This window comes from Vicia villosa, linkage group LG3 (assembly GCF_029867415.1).
Source record: "Vicia villosa cultivar HV-30 ecotype Madison, WI linkage group LG3, Vvil1.0, whole genome shotgun sequence".
NCBI classification, from domain to species: Eukaryota; Viridiplantae; Streptophyta; class Magnoliopsida; order Fabales; family Fabaceae; genus Vicia; species Vicia villosa.
The window spans coordinates 94,986,088-95,009,183 of NC_081182.1; the positions used below are offsets into that span (position 1 = coordinate 94,986,088).

The 23,096-nt window shown below is 33.5% G+C and overlaps 3 protein-coding genes across 3 annotated transcripts in view; all 3 read left to right on the top strand.

Annotated features, from left to right (window-relative positions):
• The first annotated feature begins 729 nt into the window (after positions 1-729).
• On the top strand, positions 730-2,318 carry LOC131656372 (GDSL esterase/lipase At5g45910-like). The gene is made up of 5 exons (XM_058926104.1): positions 730-967; positions 1,110-1,331; positions 1,431-1,573; positions 1,703-1,976; positions 2,080-2,318. The coding sequence occupies exons 1-5, from the start codon at positions 730-732 to the stop codon at positions 2,316-2,318; spliced, it is 1,116 nt and encodes a 371-aa protein (XP_058782087.1).
• Positions 2,319-5,471: 3,153 nt separating this feature from the next.
• On the top strand, positions 5,472-7,060 carry LOC131656373 (GDSL esterase/lipase At5g45910-like). The gene is made up of 5 exons (XM_058926105.1): positions 5,472-5,709; positions 5,852-6,073; positions 6,173-6,315; positions 6,445-6,718; positions 6,822-7,060. The coding sequence occupies exons 1-5, from the start codon at positions 5,472-5,474 to the stop codon at positions 7,058-7,060; spliced, it is 1,116 nt and encodes a 371-aa protein (XP_058782088.1).
• Positions 7,061-10,141: 3,081 nt separating this feature from the next.
• LOC131658598 (GDSL esterase/lipase At5g45910-like) overlaps positions 10,142-23,096 on the top strand; it is a 23,825-nt gene continuing 10,870 nt past the window's right edge. The window contains exons 1-4 of the mRNA XM_058927875.1: positions 10,142-10,379; positions 10,522-10,743; positions 10,843-10,985; positions 11,115-11,132. Coding sequence (XP_058783858.1) covers positions 10,142-10,379; positions 10,522-10,743; positions 10,843-10,985; positions 11,115-11,132 — 621 coding nt within the window. The remainder of the gene's footprint in view (positions 10,380-10,521; positions 10,744-10,842; positions 10,986-11,114; positions 11,133-23,096) is intronic.

Genomic DNA, 23,096 nt, shown 5'->3' on the forward strand with positions numbered 1-23,096 from the left:
GTCCAAATTTGACATTTTGTGTATAATTTAAATTGTTATTTGATTCAACAGGTTAAAATGAAATTAATAATAAATTACCTAAAATAATGGTCTTTAAATACATTAAAAGTTTTAATGATTTATTAACTCTTTTGGTTTTTGACATAGATATTGTATTTTTTTCTTTGGATGTTAATTTATAAACCTATTTCTTTAAATTTACTAATATTCTTACACATCACAATAACTTTCTTCTTTCTATAATATATATATATATATATATATATATATATATATATATATATATATATATATATATATATATATATATATATATATATATATATATATATATATATATATATATATATATATATATATATATATACATTCAAAAGTAAATATAACAGAATTATTATGATTTCTAATTTGAGTGTATGGATATTTGTTTAGGAGAGTTTAGATGGATAGGATAAAAATAGAAAGTGAAACAACAACAATAAAAACACTAATGACAACAAATATTATTTTTAGACTAATGATTATGTGTCTATTGATGTATATGTGTTGAACATTATCAGTTAGATCTCACATCATAACATTACAAAAATAAAAAATAGTTAAACAAGTTCCAACTAACATTTGAAAGATTGCTACAAAAAAGAAAAAGGAGCAAGTATATATAATATTGATAATTCTCATTTCCAAACACACATCAATATTAGTTCTTTCCTAACTTTTTATAGCACCATGAAGATCTTGTTTGTCTTTAGTATCACCATTGCATGTGGTGTTTTTGGAAATATTATTTCAAATGCTAATCCTCTACCGTACCAAGCCATATTTAACTTTGGCGACTCTACAAGTGACACAGGAAATTCCGCATTTGACCATGTACAAATGGATAAAAATAGTCCTTATGGTTCAACGTACTTCAAACATCCATCAGGACGATTGTGTAATGGGAGACTCATCATAGATTTCATAGGTAATTTAACACATTACTCTTTTCATAATACCTTATGGCTTGACGTATTTTAATATAGTTGATAGAATTAAAATCAATAATACTTAACGTTCACATATTTTTGAGTGAGATATTCACTAGCTCACGATCATTTTAATTACAGCTGAAGCATACGGGTTACCATTTTTACCGCCCTTTAGAAATATCACCCAAAGTCAAGATGACATAAAAAAGGGAGTTAATTTTGCATATGCCGGTTCTACTGCACTTGAGTTCAAGTATTTTGACCGTAGTGGAGTTAGACCACTAGCGACACAAAACTCATTGAGTGTGCAGTTTGGTTGGTTTAAAAAGATAAAACCATCCTTATGTAAAAGCAAAGAAGGTTTTTCCCTAACTTCTTTCATATTATATATTTTTTGTCACTTACATAAATTTTATTTTATATGACTAACATATTTTTGTTTTCTTACTGAATTCTAAGAGTGCGATAGCTTCTTAAAACAATCATTGTTTCTAGTGGGAGAGAATGGTGGGAATGATGTTTTTTCTCATATTTCTAAAACTGTTACAGAACTTCGTGAAATAGTTCCTTTAATCGTCGAATCCATTACAAATACAACTTCAGTATGTTATATCAATTTTTAAAAGTTAAATATTTTTTCATTTGTAGAATAACTATGTTAAGTATTAATATCATTGAGTAAATCATATTCCTTGATAAATGTAAATGATTTATTTATAACACTATGCTAGGCATTAATTGAAGAAGGAGCAGTAGAGCTAGCGGTTCCAGGAAACTTTCCAATAGGCTGCAATGCTGGATTATTGTCTGCGGTGAATAGTAAGAAGAAAGAAGACTATGATGAATTTGGATGTTTGATATCTTACAACACTTTTACTGAATACTTTAATGAGCAATTAAAAAGTTCTATAGAGACATTAAAACAAATGCACCCTCAAGCTAAGATAGTATATTTTGACTACTACAACGATGCCAAACGATTATATCAAGCACCAGAACAATATGGTTTGTGGAGATAGTATTTTCTTTTCCTATCAAGTTTATGTTAATTTAATTTTGTACAATTATTTTTAACATGTACCTTAATATGTGTACATTAATGTTGCAGGATTTACTTATGATAAGGTTGAGTTTTTGAAAGCTTGTTGCGGAGGCGGTGGAACTTACAATGTTAATGAAAAGTTTTGTGGAACGCCCGGTACAACAGTTTGCTCTGATCCAACAAAACAAATAAATTGGGATGGAGCCCACTTTACTGAAGCAGCACATAGGCCAATAGCAAAAGGTTTAGTGGAAGGACCTTTTGCAAATCCTTCTCTAAAACCCGCTCCTTTTAAGATAGCATAGAGCTAATAACCGCGCACTTTATTAAATACATTTTTTGATGATTTTTACATATGATTATACTTAATCTCTACTAGAAGAATTTCAAATGTATTCCATGAGGTGAATGTCAGTTTATTTTTAAATTGAATCATTATCGGTAAATGAAATAAAATTGCCTTTAAATTTGTGATAGTTATATATGTAAATGATTTATTTATCTTCATATAATAATAATAATTATTATTATTATTCTCATTGTTTGAAATGAAAATTATTTTTGTTGTGATTTAATTATTATTCTTTTAAAAAAACAAATAAAAATTTAAACACTTAGATATGAAGGTTCTTTTGATGAATATGTTCTTTTTTCATGTATTTTTCCTTGTCAAGCTTTAATTTTGAGATCAATTTTGAATTATCTGCCCATTTTGATTTACCTTTAAGTTTAAGTCTAACCATTTTCTTTAGAATATCGTAGTTAAGACATGCTGCAATCATTTGCACTAGTTTATATTTTGGGATCCTAGTCATGAACCTATGTTTCATTTTGTATCAATCTAGTGGTACAATTATCAATTACTTAGTGCATTTATTTGGTATTTTAGCCACAACGTAACATTAATATTAGTTTCTCCTATAAATACGTTTTTTTTAGAAAAATAGTTTCTAAATGTTTCGAATTGAAAATTGAATTTGATGGTAAAGTGGGAAATCAAGGGAACATATCTTTATTCAAATAACGAGGAATTAATTCACTTTAAATAATCATCAATATCTGAATATCCATAATAAAAATTGCACTTGGCTACATATTCCAAAGTTTGTTCATCAGTCTCTCCAGCAAACTTAGTAAATTTAGAAGTTTTAGTTCCTAGAATTAATTAAGTTTTGAAGTTGAGATAAACATAAATAGAGGGGGATGCTGAATTGTGATGTTTTATTTTAAAAAAAAAGTTGAAATTCTTAAGTCCAGAGTATATTGGAGTGGAAAGTAAAGAGAATACGAAAGAGATTTGAATACAAATGTTCAAAAATATTGGTGCTCTTTCATTCATTATACAATGTCATTGTTCATTAAAATGTTGATATTAATACCATAATTTGGTTCCCATAGAGCATCAACAATACCATCCATTTTTGTGGTCAATGTTTGGTCTGTCGCGATATAATTTTTATGATGGAACTAAACAAAGTAGTAATTTTGGAGATAATCGTAATCACCATATCACAATTTGTATCTTCCATAAGCTTTCCAAGATGTTAAAATATTCTACAAGTGACTTAAGGTGGCTTAAAGTTTCCATAAATTTATGGAGAAAACCACGATTGCTTGTTTAAATATGATTCATTATAATTCAAAAATATCGATTAGCATATGATGCTCGAAAACTGATGCCCACTAATGGCAATTGTAAAAAGCCTAATGTTGGGGGATAAAACTCGGGAGTAACCAATAAGCATAAAACCTTTGCATATGAGGGACTCTTACATGACTTGAATATATTTAACTAACAACAACAATGAAAGGTAGACCAACATTAAAAACTCCATCTTGCATAGGCACTTAGACTTGTTGCTCATCTTCATTCAAATTAATCTTTTTATTATTATTTTGGGTGAAATTTTTTCTCCTTGAATGACCCGTCATATTAAGGTTATATATATATACATATATATATATATATATATATATATATATATATATATATATATATATATATATATATATATATACATATATATATATATATATATATATATATATACATATATATATATATATATATATATATATATATATATATATATATATATATATATCCCATTTATTTATTCCTTTTTAACAAATGAACACGAAGATTACTCCAGAACTAGAGTAATATATTTTTGGGGTTCTAATTTGATAGGTTTACATGTTAAAATTTAAATTATAGTTATTGAGAGTCTGATATATAAGCTAACAGGGAAGTAAATGCAAAAAGTGATAAGAAACAAAAAGCAGAATAAAATGATTAAATTAATAACACAATTGAGTTACATACATGATTGACGTCACCACCAATGAGATTTTTATATCCGATGTATGTGTGTGTGCGTGGATGTGAAACTTATTTGACATTATTTTGGAGTGGAAATGAACTCCTTGAAGATGGAGAATGATCTAGCATGTTACATGCACACAACATGACTCCACACCCCTTAGAAACTCCTTGTGATTTCTTTCTTGCATATTTTAAAGAATCTAATTATTATAATTTTCAACTCCTTCAAACGTTTTGTATACTAATGCAAACTTTTAAATTTCGGGGGAATAAACATCTTCAAGAACATGAATGATATGACCTTTGTTTTCGGGGCCCATGAATCAAAATGCTGCCATATATAATTTAATTTCAAAATTAAATTTTACATATTCAAATTCGATATTAAATAAGTTTGAAGAAAAATTATACTTCCGGGAAAAGTACACAAGTAAGTAAATAATACTTGGCATGCTAAAGTCCAAATTTGACATTTTGTGTATAATTTAAATGGTTATTTGATTCAACAGGTTAAAATGAAATTAATAATAAATTACCTAAAATAATGGTCTTTAAATACATTAAAAGTTTTAATGATTTATTAACTCTTTTGGTTTTTTACATAGATATTGTATTTTTTTCTTTGGATGTTAATTTATAAACCTATTTCTTTAAATTTACTAATATTCTTACACATCACAATAACTTTCTTCTTTCTATAATATATATATATATATATATATATATATATATATATATATATATATATATATATATATATATATATATATTCAAAAGTAAATATAACAGAATTATTATGATTTCTAATTTGAGTGTATGGATATTTGTTTAGGAGAGTTTAGATGGATAGGATAAAAATAGAAAGTGAAACAACAGCAATAAGAACACTAATGACAACAAATATTATTTTTAGACTAATGATTATGTGTCTATTGATGTATATGTGTTGGACATTATCAGTTAGATCTCACATCATAACATTACAAAAATAAAAAATAGTTAAACAAGTTCCAACTAACATTTGAAAGATTGCTACAAAAAAGAAAAAGGAGCAAGTATATATAACATTGATAGTTCTCATTTCCAAACACACATCAATATTATTAGTTCTTTCATAACTTTTTATAGCACCATGAAGATCTTGTTTGTCTTTAGTATCACCATTGCATGTGGTGTTTTTGGAAATATTATTTCAAATGCTAATCCTCTACCGTACCAAGCCATATTTAACTTTGGCGACTCTACAAGTGACACCGGAAATTCCGCATTTGACCATGCACAAATGGATAAAAATAGTCCTTATGGTTCAACGTACTTCAAACATCCATCAGGACGATTGTGTAATGGGAGACTCATCATAGATTTCATAGGTAATTTAACACATTACTCTTTTCATGATACCTTATGGCTTGACGTATTTTAATATAGTTGATAGAATTAAAATCAATAATACTTAACGTTGACATATTTTTGAGTGAGATATTCACTAGCTCACGATCATTTTAATTACAGCTGAAGCATACGGGTTACCATTTTTACCGCCCTATAGAAATATCACCCAAAGTCAAGATGACATAAAAAAGGGAGTTAATTTTGCATATGCCGGTTCAACTGCACTTGAGTTCAAGTATTTTGACCGTAGTGGAGTTAGACCACTAGCGACACAAAACTCATTGAGTGTGCAGTTTGGTTGGTTTAAAAAGATAAAACCATCCTTATGTAAAAGCAAAGAAGGTTTTTCCCTAACTTCTTTCATATTATATATTTTTTGTCACTTACATAGATTTTATTTTATATGACTAACATATTTTTGTTTTCTTACTGAATTCTTAGAGTGCGATAGCTTCTTCAAAGAATCATTGTTTCTAGTGGGAGAGATTGGTGGGAATGATGTTTTTTCTCATATTTCTAAAACTGTTACAGAACTTCGTGAAATAGTTCCTTTAATCGTCGAATCCATTACAAATACAACTTCAGTATGTTATATCAATTTTTAAAAGTTAATTATTTTTTCATTTGTAGAATAACTATGTTAAGTATTAATATCATTGAGTAAATCATATTCCTTGATAAATGTAAATGATTTATTTATAACACTATGCTAGGCATTAATTGAAGAAGGAGCAGTAGAGCTAGCGGTTCCAGGAAACTTTCCAATAGGGTGCAATGCTGGATTATTGTCTGCGGTGAATAGTAAGAAGAAAGAAGACTATGATGAATTTGGATGTTTGATATCTTACAACACTTTTACTGAATACTTTAATGAGAAACTAAAAAGTTCTATAGAGACATTAAAACAAAAGCACCCTCAAGCTAAGATAGTATATTTTGACTACTACAACGATGCCAAACGTTTATATCAAGCACCAGAACAATATGGTTTGTGGAGATAGTATTTTCTTTTCCTATCAAGTTTACGTTAATTTATTCTTGTACAATTATTTTTAACATGTACCTTATTATGTGTACATTAATGTTGCAGGATTTACTTCTGATAAGGTTGAGTTTTTGAAAGCTTGTTGCGGAGGCGGTGGAACTTACAATGTTAATGAAAAGTTTTGTGGAACGCCCGGTACAACAGTTTGCTCTGATCCAACAAAACAAATAAATTGGGATGGAGCCCACTTTACTGAAGCAGCACATAGGCAAATAGCAAAAGGTTTAGTGGAAGGACCTTTTGCAAATCCTTCTCTAAAACCCGCTCCTGTTAAGATAGCATAGATCTAATAACCGCGCACTTTATTAAATACATTTTTTGATGATTTTTACATATGATTATACTTAATCTCTACTAGAAGAATTTCAAATGTATTCCATGAGGTGAATGTCAGTTTATTTTTAAATTGAATCATTATCGGTAAATGAAATAAAATTGCCTTTAAATTTGTGATAGTTATATATGTAAATGATTTATTTATCTTCGTATAATAATAATAATAATAATTATTCTCATTGTTTGAAATGAAAATTATTTTTGTTGTGATTTAATTATTATTCTTTTAAAAAAAACAAATAAAAATTTAAACACTTAGATATGAAGGTTCTTTTGATGAATATGTTCTTTTTTCATGTATTTTTCCTTGTCAAGCTTTAATTTTAAGATCAATTTTGAATTATCTGCCCATTTTAAGTTTAAGTCTAACCATTTTCTTTAGATTATCGTAGTTAAGACATGCTGCAATCATTTGCACTAGTTTATATTTTGGGATCCTAGTCATGAACCTATGTTTCATTTTGTATCAATCTAGTGGTATAATTATCAATTACTTAGTGCATTTATTTGGTATTTTAGCCACAACGTAACATTATAATTAGTTTCTCCTATAAATACGTTTTTTTTAGAAAAATAGTTTCTAAATACTTCGAATTGAAAATTGAATTTGATGGTAAAGTGGGAAATCAAGGGAACATATCTTATTCAAATAACGAGGAATTAATTCACTTTAAATAATCATCAATATCTGAATATCCATAATAAAAATTGCACTTGGCTACATATTCCAAAGTTTGTTCATCAGTCTCTCCAGCAAACTTAGTAAATTTAGAAGTTTTAGTCCCTAGAATTAATTAAGTTTTGAAGTTGAGATAAACATAAATAGAGGGGATGCTGAATTGTGATGTTTTATTTTAAAAAAAAGTTGAAATTCTTAAGTCCAGAGTATATTGGAGTGGAAAGTAAAGAGAATACGAAAGAGATTTGAATACAAATGTTCAAAAATATTGGTGCTCTGTCATTCATTATACAATGTCATTGTTCATTAAAATGTTGACATTAATACCATAATTTGATTCCCATAGAGCATCAATAATACCATCCATTTTTGTGGTCAATGTTTGGTCTGTCGCGATATAATTTTTTATGATGGAACTAAACAAAGTAGTAATTTTGCAGATAATCGTAATCACCATATCACAATTTGTATCTTCCATAAGCTTTCCAAGATGTTAAAATATTCTACAAGTAACTTAAGGTGGCTTAAAGTTTCCATAAATTTTTGGAGAAAACCACGATTGCTTGTTTAAATATGATTCATTATAATTCAAAAATATCGATTAGCATATGATGCTCGAAAAGTGATGCCCACTAATGGCAATTGTAAAAAGCCTAATGTCGGGGGATAAAACTCGGGAGTAACCAATAAGCATAAAACCTTTGCATATGAGGGACTCTTACATGACTTGAATATATTTAACTAACAACAACAATGAAAGGTAGACCAACATTAAAAACTCCATCTTGCATAGGCACTTAAACTTGTTGCTCATCTTCATTCAAATTAATCTTTTTATTATTATTTTGGTTGAAATTTTTTCTCCTTGAATGACCCGTCATATTAAGGTTATATATATATATATATATATATATATATATATATATATATATATATATATATATATATATATATATATATATATCCCATTGATTTATTCCTTTTTAACAAATGAACACGAAGATTACTCCAGAACTAGAGTAATATATTTTTGGGGTTCTATTTTGATAGGTTTACATGTTAAAATTTAAATTATCGTTATTGAGAGTCTGATATATAAGCTAACGGGGAAGTAAATGCAAAAAGTGATAAGAAACAAAAAGCAGAATAAAATGATTAAATTAATAACACAATTGAGTTACATACATGATTGACGTCACCACCAATGAGATATTTATATCCGATGTATGTGTGTGTGCGTGGATGTGAAACTTATTTGATATTATTTTGGAATGGAAATGAACTCCTTGAAGATGGAGAATGATCTAGCAAGTTACATGCACACAACATGACTCCACACCCTTAGAAACTCCTTGTGATTTCTTTCTTGCATATTTTAAAGGATCTAATTATTATAATTTTCAACTCCTTCAAACGTTTTGTATACTAATGCAAACTTTGAAATTTCGGGGGAATAAACATCTTCAAGAACATGAATGATATGACCTTTGTTTTCGGGGCCCATGAATCAAAATGCTGCCATATATAATTTAATTTCAAAATTAAATTTTACATATTCAAATTCGATATTAAATAAATTTGAAGAAAAATTATACTTCTAGGAAAAGAACACAAGTAAGTAAATAATACTTGGCATGCTAAAGTCCAAATTTGACATTTTGTGTATAATTTAAATTGTTATTTGATTCAACAGGTTAAAATGAAATTAATAATAAATTACCTAAAATAATGGTCTTTAAATACATTAAAAGTTTTAATGATTTATTATCTCTTTTGGTTTTTTACATAGATATTGTATTTTTTTCTTTGGATGTTAATTTATAAACCTATTTGTTTAAATTTACTAATATTCTTACACATCACAATAACTTTCTTCTTTCTATAATATATATATATATATATATATATTTATATATATATATATATATATATATATATATATATATATATATATATATATATATATATATATATATATATATATATATTCAAAAGTAAATATAACAGAATTATTATGATTTCTAATTTGAGTGTATGGATATTTGTTTAGGAGAGTTTAGATGGATAGGATAAAAATAGAAAGTGAAACAACAACAATAAGAACACTAATGACAACAAATATTATTTTTAGACTAATGATTATGTGTCTATTGATGTATATGTGTTGGAAATTATCAGTTAGATCTCACATCATAACATTACAAAAATAAAAAATAGTTAAACAAGTTCCAACTAACATTTGAAAGATTGCTACAAAAAAGAAAAAGGAGCAAGTATATATAACATTGATAATTCTCATTTCCAAACACACATCAATATTATTAGTTCTTTCATAACTTTTTATAGCACCATGAAGATCTTGTTTGTCTTTAGTATCACCATTGCATGTGGTGTTTTTGGAAATATTATTTCAAATGCTAATCCTCTACCGTACCAAGCCATATTTAACTTTGGCGACTCTACAAGTGACACCGGAAATTCCGCATTTGACCATGCACAAATGGATAAAAATAGTCCTTATGGTTCAACGTACTTCAAACATCCATCAGGACGATTGTGTAATGGGAGACTCATCATAGATTTCATAGGTAATTTAACACATTACTCTTTTCATAATACCTTATGGCTTGACGTATTTTAATATAGTTGATAGAATTAAAATCAATAATACTTAACGTTGACATATTTTTGAGTAAGATATTCACTAGCTCACGATCATTTTAATTACAGCTGAAGCATACGGGTTACCATTTTTACCGCCCTATAGAAATATCACCCAAAGTCAAGATGACATAAAAAAGGGAGTTAATTTTGCATATGCCGGTTCAACTGCACTTGAGTTCAAGTATTTTGACCGTAGTGGAGTTAGACCACTAGCGACACAAAACTCATTGAGTGTGCAGTTTGGTTGGTTTAAAAAGATAAAACCATCCTTATGTAAAAGCAAAGAAGGTTTTTCCCTAACTTCTTTCATATTATATATTTTTTGTCACTTACATAGATTTTATTTTATATGACTAACATATTTTTGTTTTCTTACTGAATTCTTAGAGTGCGATAGCTTCTTCAAACAATCATTGTTTCTAGTGGGAGAGATTGGTGGGAATGATGTTTTTTCTCATATTTCTAAAATTGTTACAGAACTTCGTGAAATAGTTCCTTTAATCGTCGAATCCATTACAAATACAACTTCAGTATGTTATATCAATTTTTAAATGTTAAATATTTTTTCATTTGTAGAATAACTATGTTAAGTATTAATATCATTGAGTAAATCATATTCCTTGATAAATGTAAATGATTTATTTATAACACTATGCTAGGCATTAATTGAAGAAGGAGTGTGGTGTCGTTTTTTTTACCTCCCCGTTTCACTTGGGAGGACGGCACGCTAAACCCTTCACGCGAAATTTGGAAGGAGAATGCGCCCGTGGTGGGATGAATTTTTTTTCAGTTCTTCCTACGATATCACACGAACTTTCTTATTTGTCCTACGAGTAGGAAAGGGAAAAAAAAGATCTCAACTAAACCCTAGGAGTTTGCTAAGTGTGAGGATTTCACCTAGACTAGAAATTCTGGAGTCCGGGGGGTCGGTTATACATAGGGAAGTGTTTAAACATCCTACATATCTGTAGTACTCTACAGGAACCTTCTCTGTGTCATTGTGATTGTGTTTGCTGCTAATGATTGGGAAAGTTTCTCCTTTGTGTTAGGAGAGAGAATTGAATTGAATAAAAGAAAGACAGACAGACAGACTGACTATTTTTGGTATTTTATTAGCTCGCTGAGATTCCTTGTGAACCTTATGCCTACATATCCATAGTGGAAGTCAGAGCTTAATGTAGTTCGGGGAACTAACTAGGGAAATTACTTGTTTTTGGTGCCTTGCTTGAAGCTCAAGGTTGAAGCTTGGAATTAAATCTCTGTCTACAGTAAAGAGACATGAAGTCATCTTTACAGAGAGGTATTTGTACTATTCTACCACAAACATTTAAAAGAGTGACAGAATAACTGAATTCATTTCATTCAAGAGGGGGACCTTACTTGTGTATGTGCAAGTATACCAGTCAAATGCCTCTTAAATGAAAGAAAGTTTCTCATCCAAATTAGGGAAAGTTACCACATGTCTGGGTTTTACTGCCAGCTCATGCCTTTCAAAATCCTAAATGGGAGACTTGATTAAAATTGAAATTGAAATGGAAATGTTTGTTTGTTTGAATGTGGTAGAGTAGTAAAAATATCTCTATAGAGATAAGCTATGTCTATCTACTGTATAAAAGATTTGACTTTAGCTGGCTTGTATGAGGCCCAAGCTTGAGGCTTTTTGATTGATTAATTAAAATATTTGACTCTGGGAGATGACTCCACTGGGGATTAATTACAGGATATTTTGGTGTTCTGTACAAAGCCCAGAATTGAGGCTGACTCTATTTGGAGAGTGTTTATTTTGATGGATTTTTATTTGGTGTTCTGTACAAAGCCCAGAATTGAGGCTGACTCTATTTGGAGAGTGTTTATTTTGATGGATTTTTATTTGGTGTTCTGTACAAAGCCCAGAATTGAGGCTGACTCTAGCTAGGAAAAAAAAAACATTATTTTCTGCCTTGTACAAAGCCCAAGGTTGTGGCTAACTCTTAAATAAACTGAGTATGGATGACTCTATGGGGAAAAGATCCTAGGTGTTAGGAATCTTTGACACATAAAAATATGGTTTAATCTGCCTTGTACAAAGCCCAAGGTTGTGGCTATTAGATGATGAAGAGCTCACTGGGGAGACTCTATTATCTGCCTTGTACAATGCCCAAGGTTGTGGCTGACTCTTGACAGGGGAGTTTTATTGTTTGGTGCCTTGTATGAAGCCCAAGGTTGAGGCTAACTGTTTTTGTTGGTTTTGACTCTACTGAGGAGATTATTTATTAAAAGACTGTTTTTCTTTGGAAGCTAACCCTTTCCAGGGATTTTGACTCAGCTGGTGAATTTGTCTGTTAAAAGACTGACTTTATCATGTTTTTGGAGGCTGACCCTTTCCAGGGGTTTTGACTCTTTTTTTTGGGGGAATTATCTCTTAAGAGAATGAATATTTGGTTTTGAAAGACTGATATTGGAGGCTAACCCTTTCCAGGGTTTTGTTAAGATGAAGGAATGATTTTGGAGGCTAACCCTTTCCAGGGGTTTTTATTAAAATGAAGAAATGGTTTTGGAGGCTAACCCTTTCCAGGGGATTTTATTAAAATGAAAGCAGAAAGATTATCTATTGGAGACTTCTTGTTTTAAAGCCCAAGATGAAGGCTGACACTTTGAGGATAAGCACACATAGATCCTAGACTCTACTAAGGAAGATTGATGAAGATAAGGGTGACAGAGACTGTCCATGTCTCTCATTCCAAAAGGTGTACTCAATGTGAAATTGAGACAAACTTAGCTTGTTTAAAGTCTGGTTTAAATTGGAAGAAACTCACCAGAGTATGTTAAAAGGTGACTAAAGACCTGTTCCTATGTTTATAAGAAACCTGATGGGTCCTTGTATACAAGCTCAAGAGGAAGCTGGAAATGCTTTTAAGAAGCCTGTGGGTCCTTGTACAAAGCCCAAGAGGAGGCTAATCGAGGGTCCTTATTATAGCACAAGAGAAAGCTATGTAGTTTTGAACTTATTTTGGCTCTAAGCAAATGGGTAAGAGGTTTCACCGGGAATAATTCCTCTTTGGGTGGATGTGTCCTATTTTTTTGGATTCTAAGGTTTTTGCCAAGATGTTTCACCGGGAATAATTCATCTTGGGGGTTTGAACTACAGATCTCTAATTAGGAAAGAGCCTTCACCGGGAAGACATTCTCAATCCTAGGTCATATTCCTATAATATATATATAGTTTAACTGTCCTAAGGTTTATACTCAAACGTAGTTCTAAACTAATATATATGCACAGTTTATATTTGACAGTAATTTAAATAAAGACTGTAAATTGAAAGCTTGTAAAGCCTAACCTGGATGGAGTGGAGGCCTTTGAAGAAGTATGTACAGAGCCTCAACATTATTTTTTGTTGTTTTGTTGATAATAGTTGAATATTTATGATAAACAGTTAATGGTTTTTGAAAACAGAAGAAGTGAAGATGGACAAAGGTCACATAGGTATCTGAAGAGTTTCACCGGGAATAATGCCCTTCAAATACCAGAAGAATGTTTTGAAAACAGAAAGAAGATTTTGAAAATACAGTTTTGAAAACAAGCTAAGAAGAGAAGGTGTTTGGGACTTACACTCTATTAGAGGCCCAGTACTTTATAGTACTGGTGTAAAATTAGTTTTGAAAATGATTTGAAATAATATAAGGTTTTGTTGTTTGAAAACCTTAATTATTCGATTTATTCGGAGATTGAAAACAGTTTTTGAAAATTGACAGAAAGTCAACTTAATTAAGGTAAAGAAAAAAAAGATCTATGCCTAATTAAGACCTAAATAATTAGGGTTTTATCATAAGCTTTATTCACAAAAATAATTAGGTTAAAACAAAATGAATATATGCATTTAAAGTATTTAAGAAAACACTTAAAACATACTATTTTAAACCTAATAAAAATATATGAAATAAATAATATTTTTATGATTTTTTTGATTATTCATAAAATAGATATATTAAATGACAAGTGTGTGAAAAATGAAGTGAAAATAAATTAATTTGATAGGTTAAATAATTGGTTGAAGTTGTGAAGAAATCAAATGGAAAAAAGTGGTAAAAAATAGGGTTTTGTCACCAACCAGGTTTGAACCCACGCCCTTTATGTTACCAGCCCAAAACAACACCACTGAGCCAACGCGCGCTTAGTGACAATGACACACACCCATTTGGTTATGTTTCAAAACAAGTGGTAAATCATTGAAAAATAAAAGAATCAAAAAGTCTGGGGCGAGGGGGATTCGAACCCCAGACTTGAGGCATGAGGAGACTAAGGGCGTAAGTGAGGCCACTAGGGCAAACGATGAATTCGTTTGTAAAACGCATACTACTCAAAATAAAATAAACCCTGCCCTTGGATTTGAATTTTGCGCGCCACAGCCATGGTCGTCTTCTTCCTCAAGCTCTCAAATTCTAAAATTTCTAACTCTTTGGTTTCTCAACTAAATGACATGATGTAAACATCAATTTTGCTCTAAATTTCCTCACGAACTCAGATATGTAACTAACATTTATTTATATTAGCTATAACTACCTAATTTCTCAGAGAACTCTAAGAACATATGAACCCTAAATTTGAAATTAAATGACAAACAAGATGAATAAATGAATGATGATAGAGGGTTTTCAATCCTCTGATGATGCTGAACAAGATATAATCGAGCTATATCATAAAGAGTGCTTAAATTAAAGAGGTGGAGTTCAGAAACTTACCTCTGAAAATGGAGGTCGTGAGGATGATAGAGAGCAACTGGGCTTGTATGAATGATCCCAAAAGCTTCCTTGGGACTCAGTGATGCTAACTGAATGCTTGTTGTAACCTCAATCTTTCTGAATTGTTCTATGGACCTCCCTCGATTTGAGCTTCAAGTGAACATGGAGAGTGATGATTCTTGAGTTACAGATGAGCTGCAGCCATCTGAACAGCTTCACTACCTCCTATGGAACGTGCCTGGATGCTTGGCTCGATTGGAAACCTTCTGAATTGCACTATGGACCTTCAACTGCAACAGCTTCAAAGTGAGAGCAACAATGGTGTTCCTCCACTTACAGAAATGATCCAGGTGCTTGGATCACCTCAAATGACCTCCCTTGAGATGTTAGAATGCTTACTTTCCAAAGATAAGCTCTGGTTTGAAGAAAACGATTCTTCTTGCCAAAGAACTTTGAAAAACAATAAGCATGAGAAGAGAAAGAGAAAGCAAGGAATATGGTTGCTTTGGTGTGTTTTTCTACTGAAGTATGCCCTCCTATTTATAGGCAAATGAATGCAGATCAATTGGCTGTGGTGAGCTTGCTTAATGAAAGAAGTTTGGTTTCTTAGCCAAGAAGAAATTTTGAAAAGATCCTAAATGCAATGATGCATTTCCGGGCTAGCTTCCCCTATCCATTGATTCTATCTGATCTTGGGGAACATTTCAGATGCAAAGTGAGCTCTAATTGGTTGGTGAGAAGATTCCTTGGGTGATTCATCAATTTGCCATAAATTCCTAAATGTAATCATTACATAATCACATGTTCTTGTTTTTAGAATCTTCTTCAATTATCATGGCATGGTGAAAATGAATGCATGGCATGTTTTCAGATGTGTTATGGGTCGTGTAGCATCCATATTTGAGGTCATGTGCACAAAATTTCAAAGTTCCAAAATGATGCATGACCTATAATTTCACTTCATGAGGCCAACTTTGAACAAGCATAACTCTTAGCTCAAAATGAATTTGGAGAAGGTTGAACACAATTTGGAAAGCCCTAAACATCTACTTCAAATCATTAGTTTGGAGTTTCTTCAGAATCCTTTGGCAAATTTGTGAAAAATGAGGCCAAAGTTGGAAGAAAACTAGGTTAAAACAGTTAGAAAAATTTCTAAGTGTTTATGACCTAAAACTCCAAAATTTCCAAAACTCTTAAATGATTGATCTTTTGAAAAAAGTTCCTTTGTAAGATGTTGTTTTATTTTGCAAGATCTACAACTTTCATGTTGGAAGTTTTTTGAGTTGTGTAGGTGAAATTTTGAGTTCCCACAGTGCCCTCAAAAACCCTAATTCCCGACTTTTTGCTCCTTGGTGAATCTCTTTGAATTTCTTTGGTCAAATGACTTTAATATCCATATATTGATGATATTGATCTTTGAAAGTCATGGTTTGACCAAAAATCTTAAAAGTCAAAGGTGAACCCATATGGTTGACTTTTTCCTGATAAAGTGAAAATTTGGACTTTTGTGTAGAATCAAGATCTTCTCCTCAAATGAATGATGTAAATGGATTATATTGAGGTAGTAGAGGTTCTTGAATCATGTCTTGAGTTTTTAGATCCATGCCCTGATTAAAAGTCAACCATCCTGGTGAATTAGGTCAAAAACCCTAATTGTCGACCATATGAAAATAATGACTGTAGACTTTGAATTGAGGTGTGATGTCCAGTGGATCTTGTCATATGAGCTATTTGAAGATGATTGATGTCTTTGAATGATCCCCGGGGGCTTTTTAGGGTTTCCCAAAGGTGATCCCTGATTTTAGTCCTTGATAGGCTAAAAAAACCCCAGTCTGGTGACCTGAGTAAACCTGTACTCAGATGACTGGGTGTCTAATCAATCATAGGTGAAATAATGAAGCTCTTGAGTCTTATGATTGTATTAGAGACTAATCCTTCTATTGATTGATCCTTTGCCTGAGTTTTCTTGTTTTTGAGCATCCTCAATTAAATGCCAGATGAAGAAGTGACTGCTCGGGGTACTTGCTTTGACCTGATGAAAATCCTAAAGATATGTCATCTCAGGGGGGTCAAAAATTAGGGTATGACAGATGCCCCTATTTAAGTTTCTTTTATCTGGAGGGAGAGAGATTGAGATCTCGATCTCTCCTGCGTAAAAGAGACTTAAATATCAAAGAATGCCCGAATTTTGGGCGCTCCTGAGATGATAAAATCTTTGCATGATTTGATCCCGTTGTCGCACTTGGCGGGGGATGAGGAGACAAACTCCTGCAGAAATACTTGATGTGGATTCTGGTGAATGGATGGCAATGTAGGATGCGCAATCCATCTTCTTTAACTAAGTGTTGGTACTTAGAAAAAGGTAAACAACCTCCTCTTGTTCCGGATGTCCAAATCTCGAAACTGGTCTCAGTTGTGTTTGGACAATATCTCAGATAAAGAGAAAATCTCCAAAGGTTTGTTTCCTCATCAAACTTCTTACCAGCACTTGGAGGTAAGATACCATTTGACGGTAAATAAAGAAACTTCAAGGGTTTGTTTCCTCATCAAACTTCTTACCAGCACTTGGAGGTAAGATACCATTTGACGGTAAATAAAGAAACTTCAAAGGTTTGTTTCCTCATCAAACTTCTTACCAGCACTTGGAGGTAAGATACCATTTGACGGTAAATAAAGAAACTTCAAAGGTTTGTTTCCTCATCAAACTTCTTACCAGCACTTGGAGGTAAGATACCATTTGACGGTAAATAAAGAAACTTCAAAGGTTTGTTTCCTCATCAAACTTCTTACCAGCACTTGGAGGTAAGATACCATTTGACGGTAAATAAAGAAACTTCACCATCTTCCCTTTTGACTTGGCATCTTTGAAAGATTGTCATATGGGCCCGCGCTCTTTTGAGGGGCTAATGACTTTTTTTGAAGGCGGACGAACTGTTTTCGGGGTGAAAACTGCCATTCGTCAACTGATGCCTGGGGAATCAACGAACTGTTTTCCTAAGAGGAACACTGCCATTCATCGACTCTGTGGGGAGTTAAACATCCCAGAAACAAACAAACTGTTCGAAGAAACTGCCATTTGTTGATCTCTTGAGTATTTAACAGACAAACTGTCTTTTCTTGGGAAAAGACTGCCATTTGCCAATTGCTAGGGGAGCAAACTGTCTTCTACTGGGAGAGACTGCCATTTGTCGACCCTGTCATGAAAGAAAGTGAGCAAACTGTCTTCTGCTGAAAGAGACTGCCATTTGCTGACTCTGTTGGGGAATCTGAACTATCTTCTGGACGAAGACTATCATTCGCTGACTCCGCTGGGGAATCATTTGTCGATCTGCTGGGAGATTCTGAATTTTTCTTTATCAAGAAGTGGCACCTCTTGACCCTGCTGGGGAAATACCAAACCTGTAGGGAATTCCAAAATGTGAAGCAGACTATCTTATCTAAAGAAGACTGTCGAATGTCGCTCTGCAGGAGATTCTCGGCTGAGGAATTCCAAAAGTGAACAAACTATCTCTTTGAGGGAGACTACCATCTGTTGACTTGCTTGGTGAGATCCTTGTGTATGAACTGTTGTTTCGAAGGAAAAAGTTTCTCCGGAACTTGCAGGGGAAACTTGAGTTCATGCCTCAATGACTTAGGCATTTACAGGATCAAAGCCTGATTCGGCTATGCAATTATGATGTAATGTATGCATGAATATTATGACAATGATAAAATGTAAAGTGAATGTGAATAGAATTGTCGCGGATGGAAAATCCTAAGATACGACTTGAATTCTTGTTGATCAGAAGATGTCCTCTTCTTGTAGTTCGAACTCTGTTGGGAATATCTGGTTATCAGTTGTCCGCTGTCCGAAGTGAGTAATACGAATTGAAGTGAAGATCCATCATCGGGAGATGTTCGCAAAGCGACCTCATGGGGAAATATTGGTTCCCGGAGTCTCAACCGTTCTCGGAGCAACTGTTTGCATTCTTCCTATTGTTTGTAAACCTTAGAAAGAAATTTCACCTTTATTTTTGCAAGTAAATTCATTTTTATTTTATGAAAACATTTGTTTCAAGAAATTGACTGTTTAAACTTAAAATGCATTCCAAGAAACTGAATAAGACTAGATTGCAAAGGAAAATCACAAGGCTCAAATTATTATATATGGAATGGTAATCAGCCAAATGCTTGATTCCATGGAGTATTTACAAAGTTGGAAATTGGTAATTTTCGGGAAAAGGGCTACGATGAAACGTGACGACCGTTATCTTTCCCTTCCACTCCGAGTTGCGCTGTATTCGTGCTTTGTAGAAGATGACCTACTGCTGATGAATACTCCGCTATGGATTTTTGAATGATCAAGTTTGTCCTGAACACAGTTACTTGCCATATATCCCTAACTTTTGCGTAAACTACCCCTTTCGGGTTTTAAGTCTACCGGGATTGATTAATATATTTTTTTTATGTCTCTAATTTTTGCCTGAATCGCCCTTTCGGGTTTTCGATTCACCGAGACGCTCTTTTTTGCCTAAGTCGCTCTTTGCGAGTTTTCAACTTAGCGAGCTGTTCTTTTAATTATTTAGGCGAAGTATTTCTTGACTGCGTCGACGTTCACAGGACGGGTGAATTCTTCTCCATCCATAGTCGTGAGTATTAAGGCTCCTCCTGAGAAAGCTCTCTTGACCACGTAGGGGCCGTCATAATTGGGAGTCCATTTCCCTCTTGAATCTGTGAGAAAAGATTGAATCTTTTTGAGTACAAGGTCGCCTTCTTTGATTGTGCGAGGTCGAACCTTTTTGTCGAAAGCTTTCTTCATTCTTTGTTGATATAGCTGACCGTGGCATAAAGCTGTCATGCGCTTTTCTTCGATTAAGTTCAATTCATCGAATCTACTTTGACACCACTCGGCTTCTGTTAATTTTGCCTCCATCAAAACTCTCATTGATGGAATCTCAACCTCTATAGGTAGGACTGCCTCCATGCCATATACAAGGGAGAAAGGAGTTGCTCCAGTCGAAGTACGTACTGATGTACGGTAACCATGAAGAGCATACGGGAGCATTTCATGCCAATCTTTGTAAGTGATGACCATCTTCTGAATGATTTTCTTGATGTTTTTGTTAGCTGCTTCTACAACTCCATTCATCTTTGGTCTGTAAGGAGATGAGTTGTGATGTTCGATCTTGAATTCTTCACAAAGCTCCTTCATGATTTTGTTATTCAAATTTGACCCATTGTCAGTGATTATCTTGCTAGGAACGCCGTAGCGACAGATGATGTGATTCTTGATAAACCTGACGACAACTTGTCTTGTAACGTTTGCATATGAAGCTGCTTCAACCCATTTGGTGAAATAGTCTATGGCTACCAAGATGAAGCGATGTCCGTTGGACGCTTTTGGTTCGATCATTCCAATCATGTCGATTCCCCACATGGAGAAAGGCCAAGGGGAAGAGAGTATGTTGAGAAGAGATGGTGGAACATGAATTCTATCGGCGTAGATCTGGCATTTGTGACACCTCTTTGCGTACTGGTAGCAATCTGACTCCATCGTCAGCCAATAATATCCTGCTCTCAGTATTTTCCTTGTCATGGTATGTCCATTGGTGTGAGTACCAAAGGAACCTTCATGTATTTCTCTCATGAGTATTTCTGCTTCTTTTCTGTCAACGCATCTGAGCAGAACCATGTCGAAGTTTCTCTTGTACAGAACATCTTCATTCAAGAAGAATCTACAAGCTAACTTTCTCAAAGTCTTTCTATCTTTCTTTGATGCCCCAAGAGGGTACTCTTGCTTTTGAAGATAGTTCTTGATGTCGTGATGCCACGGTTTGTCGTCGATGATTGCTTCTACTGTGAACACATGAGCGGGCCTATCCAGGCGCATAACATCGATCCGAGGAATGTCATTCCAATGATTTATCCTAATCATGGAAGAGAGTGTGGCTAATGCATCAGCCAAATTGTTTTCTTCACGAGGAATGTGATGAAAATCTACCCTGTCGAAGAATGGTAACAATCTTCTCGCGTAGTCTTTGTAAGGAATTAGCCCTGGTTGGCGTGTTTCCCATTCTCTTTTGATTTGATTGATGACCAAAGCAGAATCTCCGTATACATCCAAGTGTTTGATTCTTAGATCCACGGCTTCTTCGAGACCCATGATGCAAGCTTCATATTCGGCCTCATTGTTTGTGCATTTGAAAGTTAATCTGGCAGTAAATGGAATATGGGTACCCTGAGGTGTAACAATGATTGCCCCAATTCCTCGTCCATAAGCATTGACAGCTCCGTCAAAGATTAAGCCCCACTGGGATCCTATCTCAGGTCCTTCGTCTGGTAGTGGTTCGTCGTAATCTTTCATCTTGAGGTACATGACGTCCTCGTCCGGAAAGTCGAAGCTGGTTGATTCATGATCATTGAGTGGGTGGTGAGCCAGGTGCTCAGCTAGAATGCTTCCTTTCACGGCTTTCTGTGCGTGATACTCAATGTCATATTCTGATAACAACATCTGCCAACGGGCAATTCTCCCGGTTAAAGCAGGCTTCTCAAAGATGTACTTGATTGGATCCATATGAGAGATCAAACAAGTAGTATGTCGAATCATGTAATGGCGGAGACGCTTGGCAGCCCAGGCTAAAGCACAACACGTCTTCTCGAGCATGGAGTAGCGGGATTCACAGTCAGTGAATTTCTTGCTCAGGTAGTAGATGGCATGCTCTTTTCTCTTTGTCTCGTCTTGCTGTCCAAAGACACAACCCATGGAGTCTTCTAAGACGGTTAAGTACATTATCAAAGGTCTTCCTTCCATTGGAGGAGACAAGATGGGTGGTTCGAGCAGATATTCCTTAATGCTGTCGAACGCTTTCTGACAATCATCTGTCCAGACGCAACTTTGATTTTTCCGTAGAAGTTTGAAAATAGGAGCGCAAGTTGCAGTCATGAGATATATGAATCTCGAGATGTAATTCAGACGTCCAAGAAATCCTCTAACTTGTTTCTCGGTTCTGGGCGAAGGCATTTCTTGAATTGCCTTGACTTTGTCTGGATCTACTTCAATTCCTCGTTTGCTGATAATGAAACCAAGGAGTTTTCCTGAATAGACACCAAAGGTGCACTTGTTGGGGTTCAGGCGAAGCTGAAACTTCCGTAAGCGTTGAAATAACTTTGTCAGATTCTGTATGTGATCTTCTTCATTTTCTGATTTGGCAATCATGTCGTCCACATAAACTTCCACTTCCTTATGCATCATGTCGTGGAAAAGCGTAGTCATGGCCCTTTGATAAGTTGCCCCTGCGTTCTTTAGTCCAAAAGGCATAACACGGTAGCAGAACGTGCCCCAGGGGGTGATGAAAGCTGTTTTTTCCATGTCTTCAGGTGCCATTTTGATTTGGTTATATCCTGAAAATCCGTCCATGAACGAGAAAACTTTGGATTTTGCTGTACTGTCTACCAACATATCAATATGTGGTAAAGGAAAATCATCCTTAGGGCTAGCTTTGTTCAAATCTCTGTAGTCGACGCACATGCGGACTTTTCCGTCTTTCTTAGGAACGGGAACAATGTTAGCTAACCACTGAGGGTATTCTGAAGTGACGAGGAAACCTGCGTTGATCTGCTTTTGAACTTCCTCTTTGATTTTCATGGCCATCTCCGGATGAGTTCTTCTTAATTTTTGCTTGACCGGAGGGCATTCTGCTTTTAATGGCAAGTGATGCTCCACTATACTGGTATCCAACCCTGGCATATCTTGATAAGACCAAGCGAAGACATCTGAGAATTCTTTGAGCAGCTGTATCAAACTCTCTCTGATCTCTGAACTGAGCGAAGCTCCAATCTTAACTTCTTTTCTGTTTCCATCGGAACCAAGGTTAATGATCTCTAGAGGCTCATTGTATGGCTGAATGGCCTCTTCCTTTTGTTGAAGTAACCGTGAAATTTCC

Excerpts from the sequence above, each read along its gene's own strand:
- LOC131656373 (XM_058926105.1), top strand. The coding sequence starts at position 5,472 with ATGAAGATCTTGTTTGTCTTTAGTATCACCATTGCATGTGGTGTTTTT. Across the intron at positions 6,074-6,172 it reads CTTATGTAAAAGCAAAGAAG|AGTGCGATAGCTTCTTCAAA; the intron begins GTTTTTCCCTAA and ends CTGAATTCTTAG. Across the intron at positions 6,719-6,821 it reads TCAAGCACCAGAACAATATG|GATTTACTTCTGATAAGGTT; the intron begins GTTTGTGGAGAT and ends TTAATGTTGCAG.
- LOC131656372 (XM_058926104.1), top strand. The coding sequence starts at position 730 with ATGAAGATCTTGTTTGTCTTTAGTATCACCATTGCATGTGGTGTTTTT. Across the intron at positions 968-1,109 it reads ACTCATCATAGATTTCATAG|CTGAAGCATACGGGTTACCA; the intron begins GTAATTTAACAC and ends TTTTAATTACAG. Across the intron at positions 1,332-1,430 it reads CTTATGTAAAAGCAAAGAAG|AGTGCGATAGCTTCTTAAAA; the intron begins GTTTTTCCCTAA and ends CTGAATTCTAAG.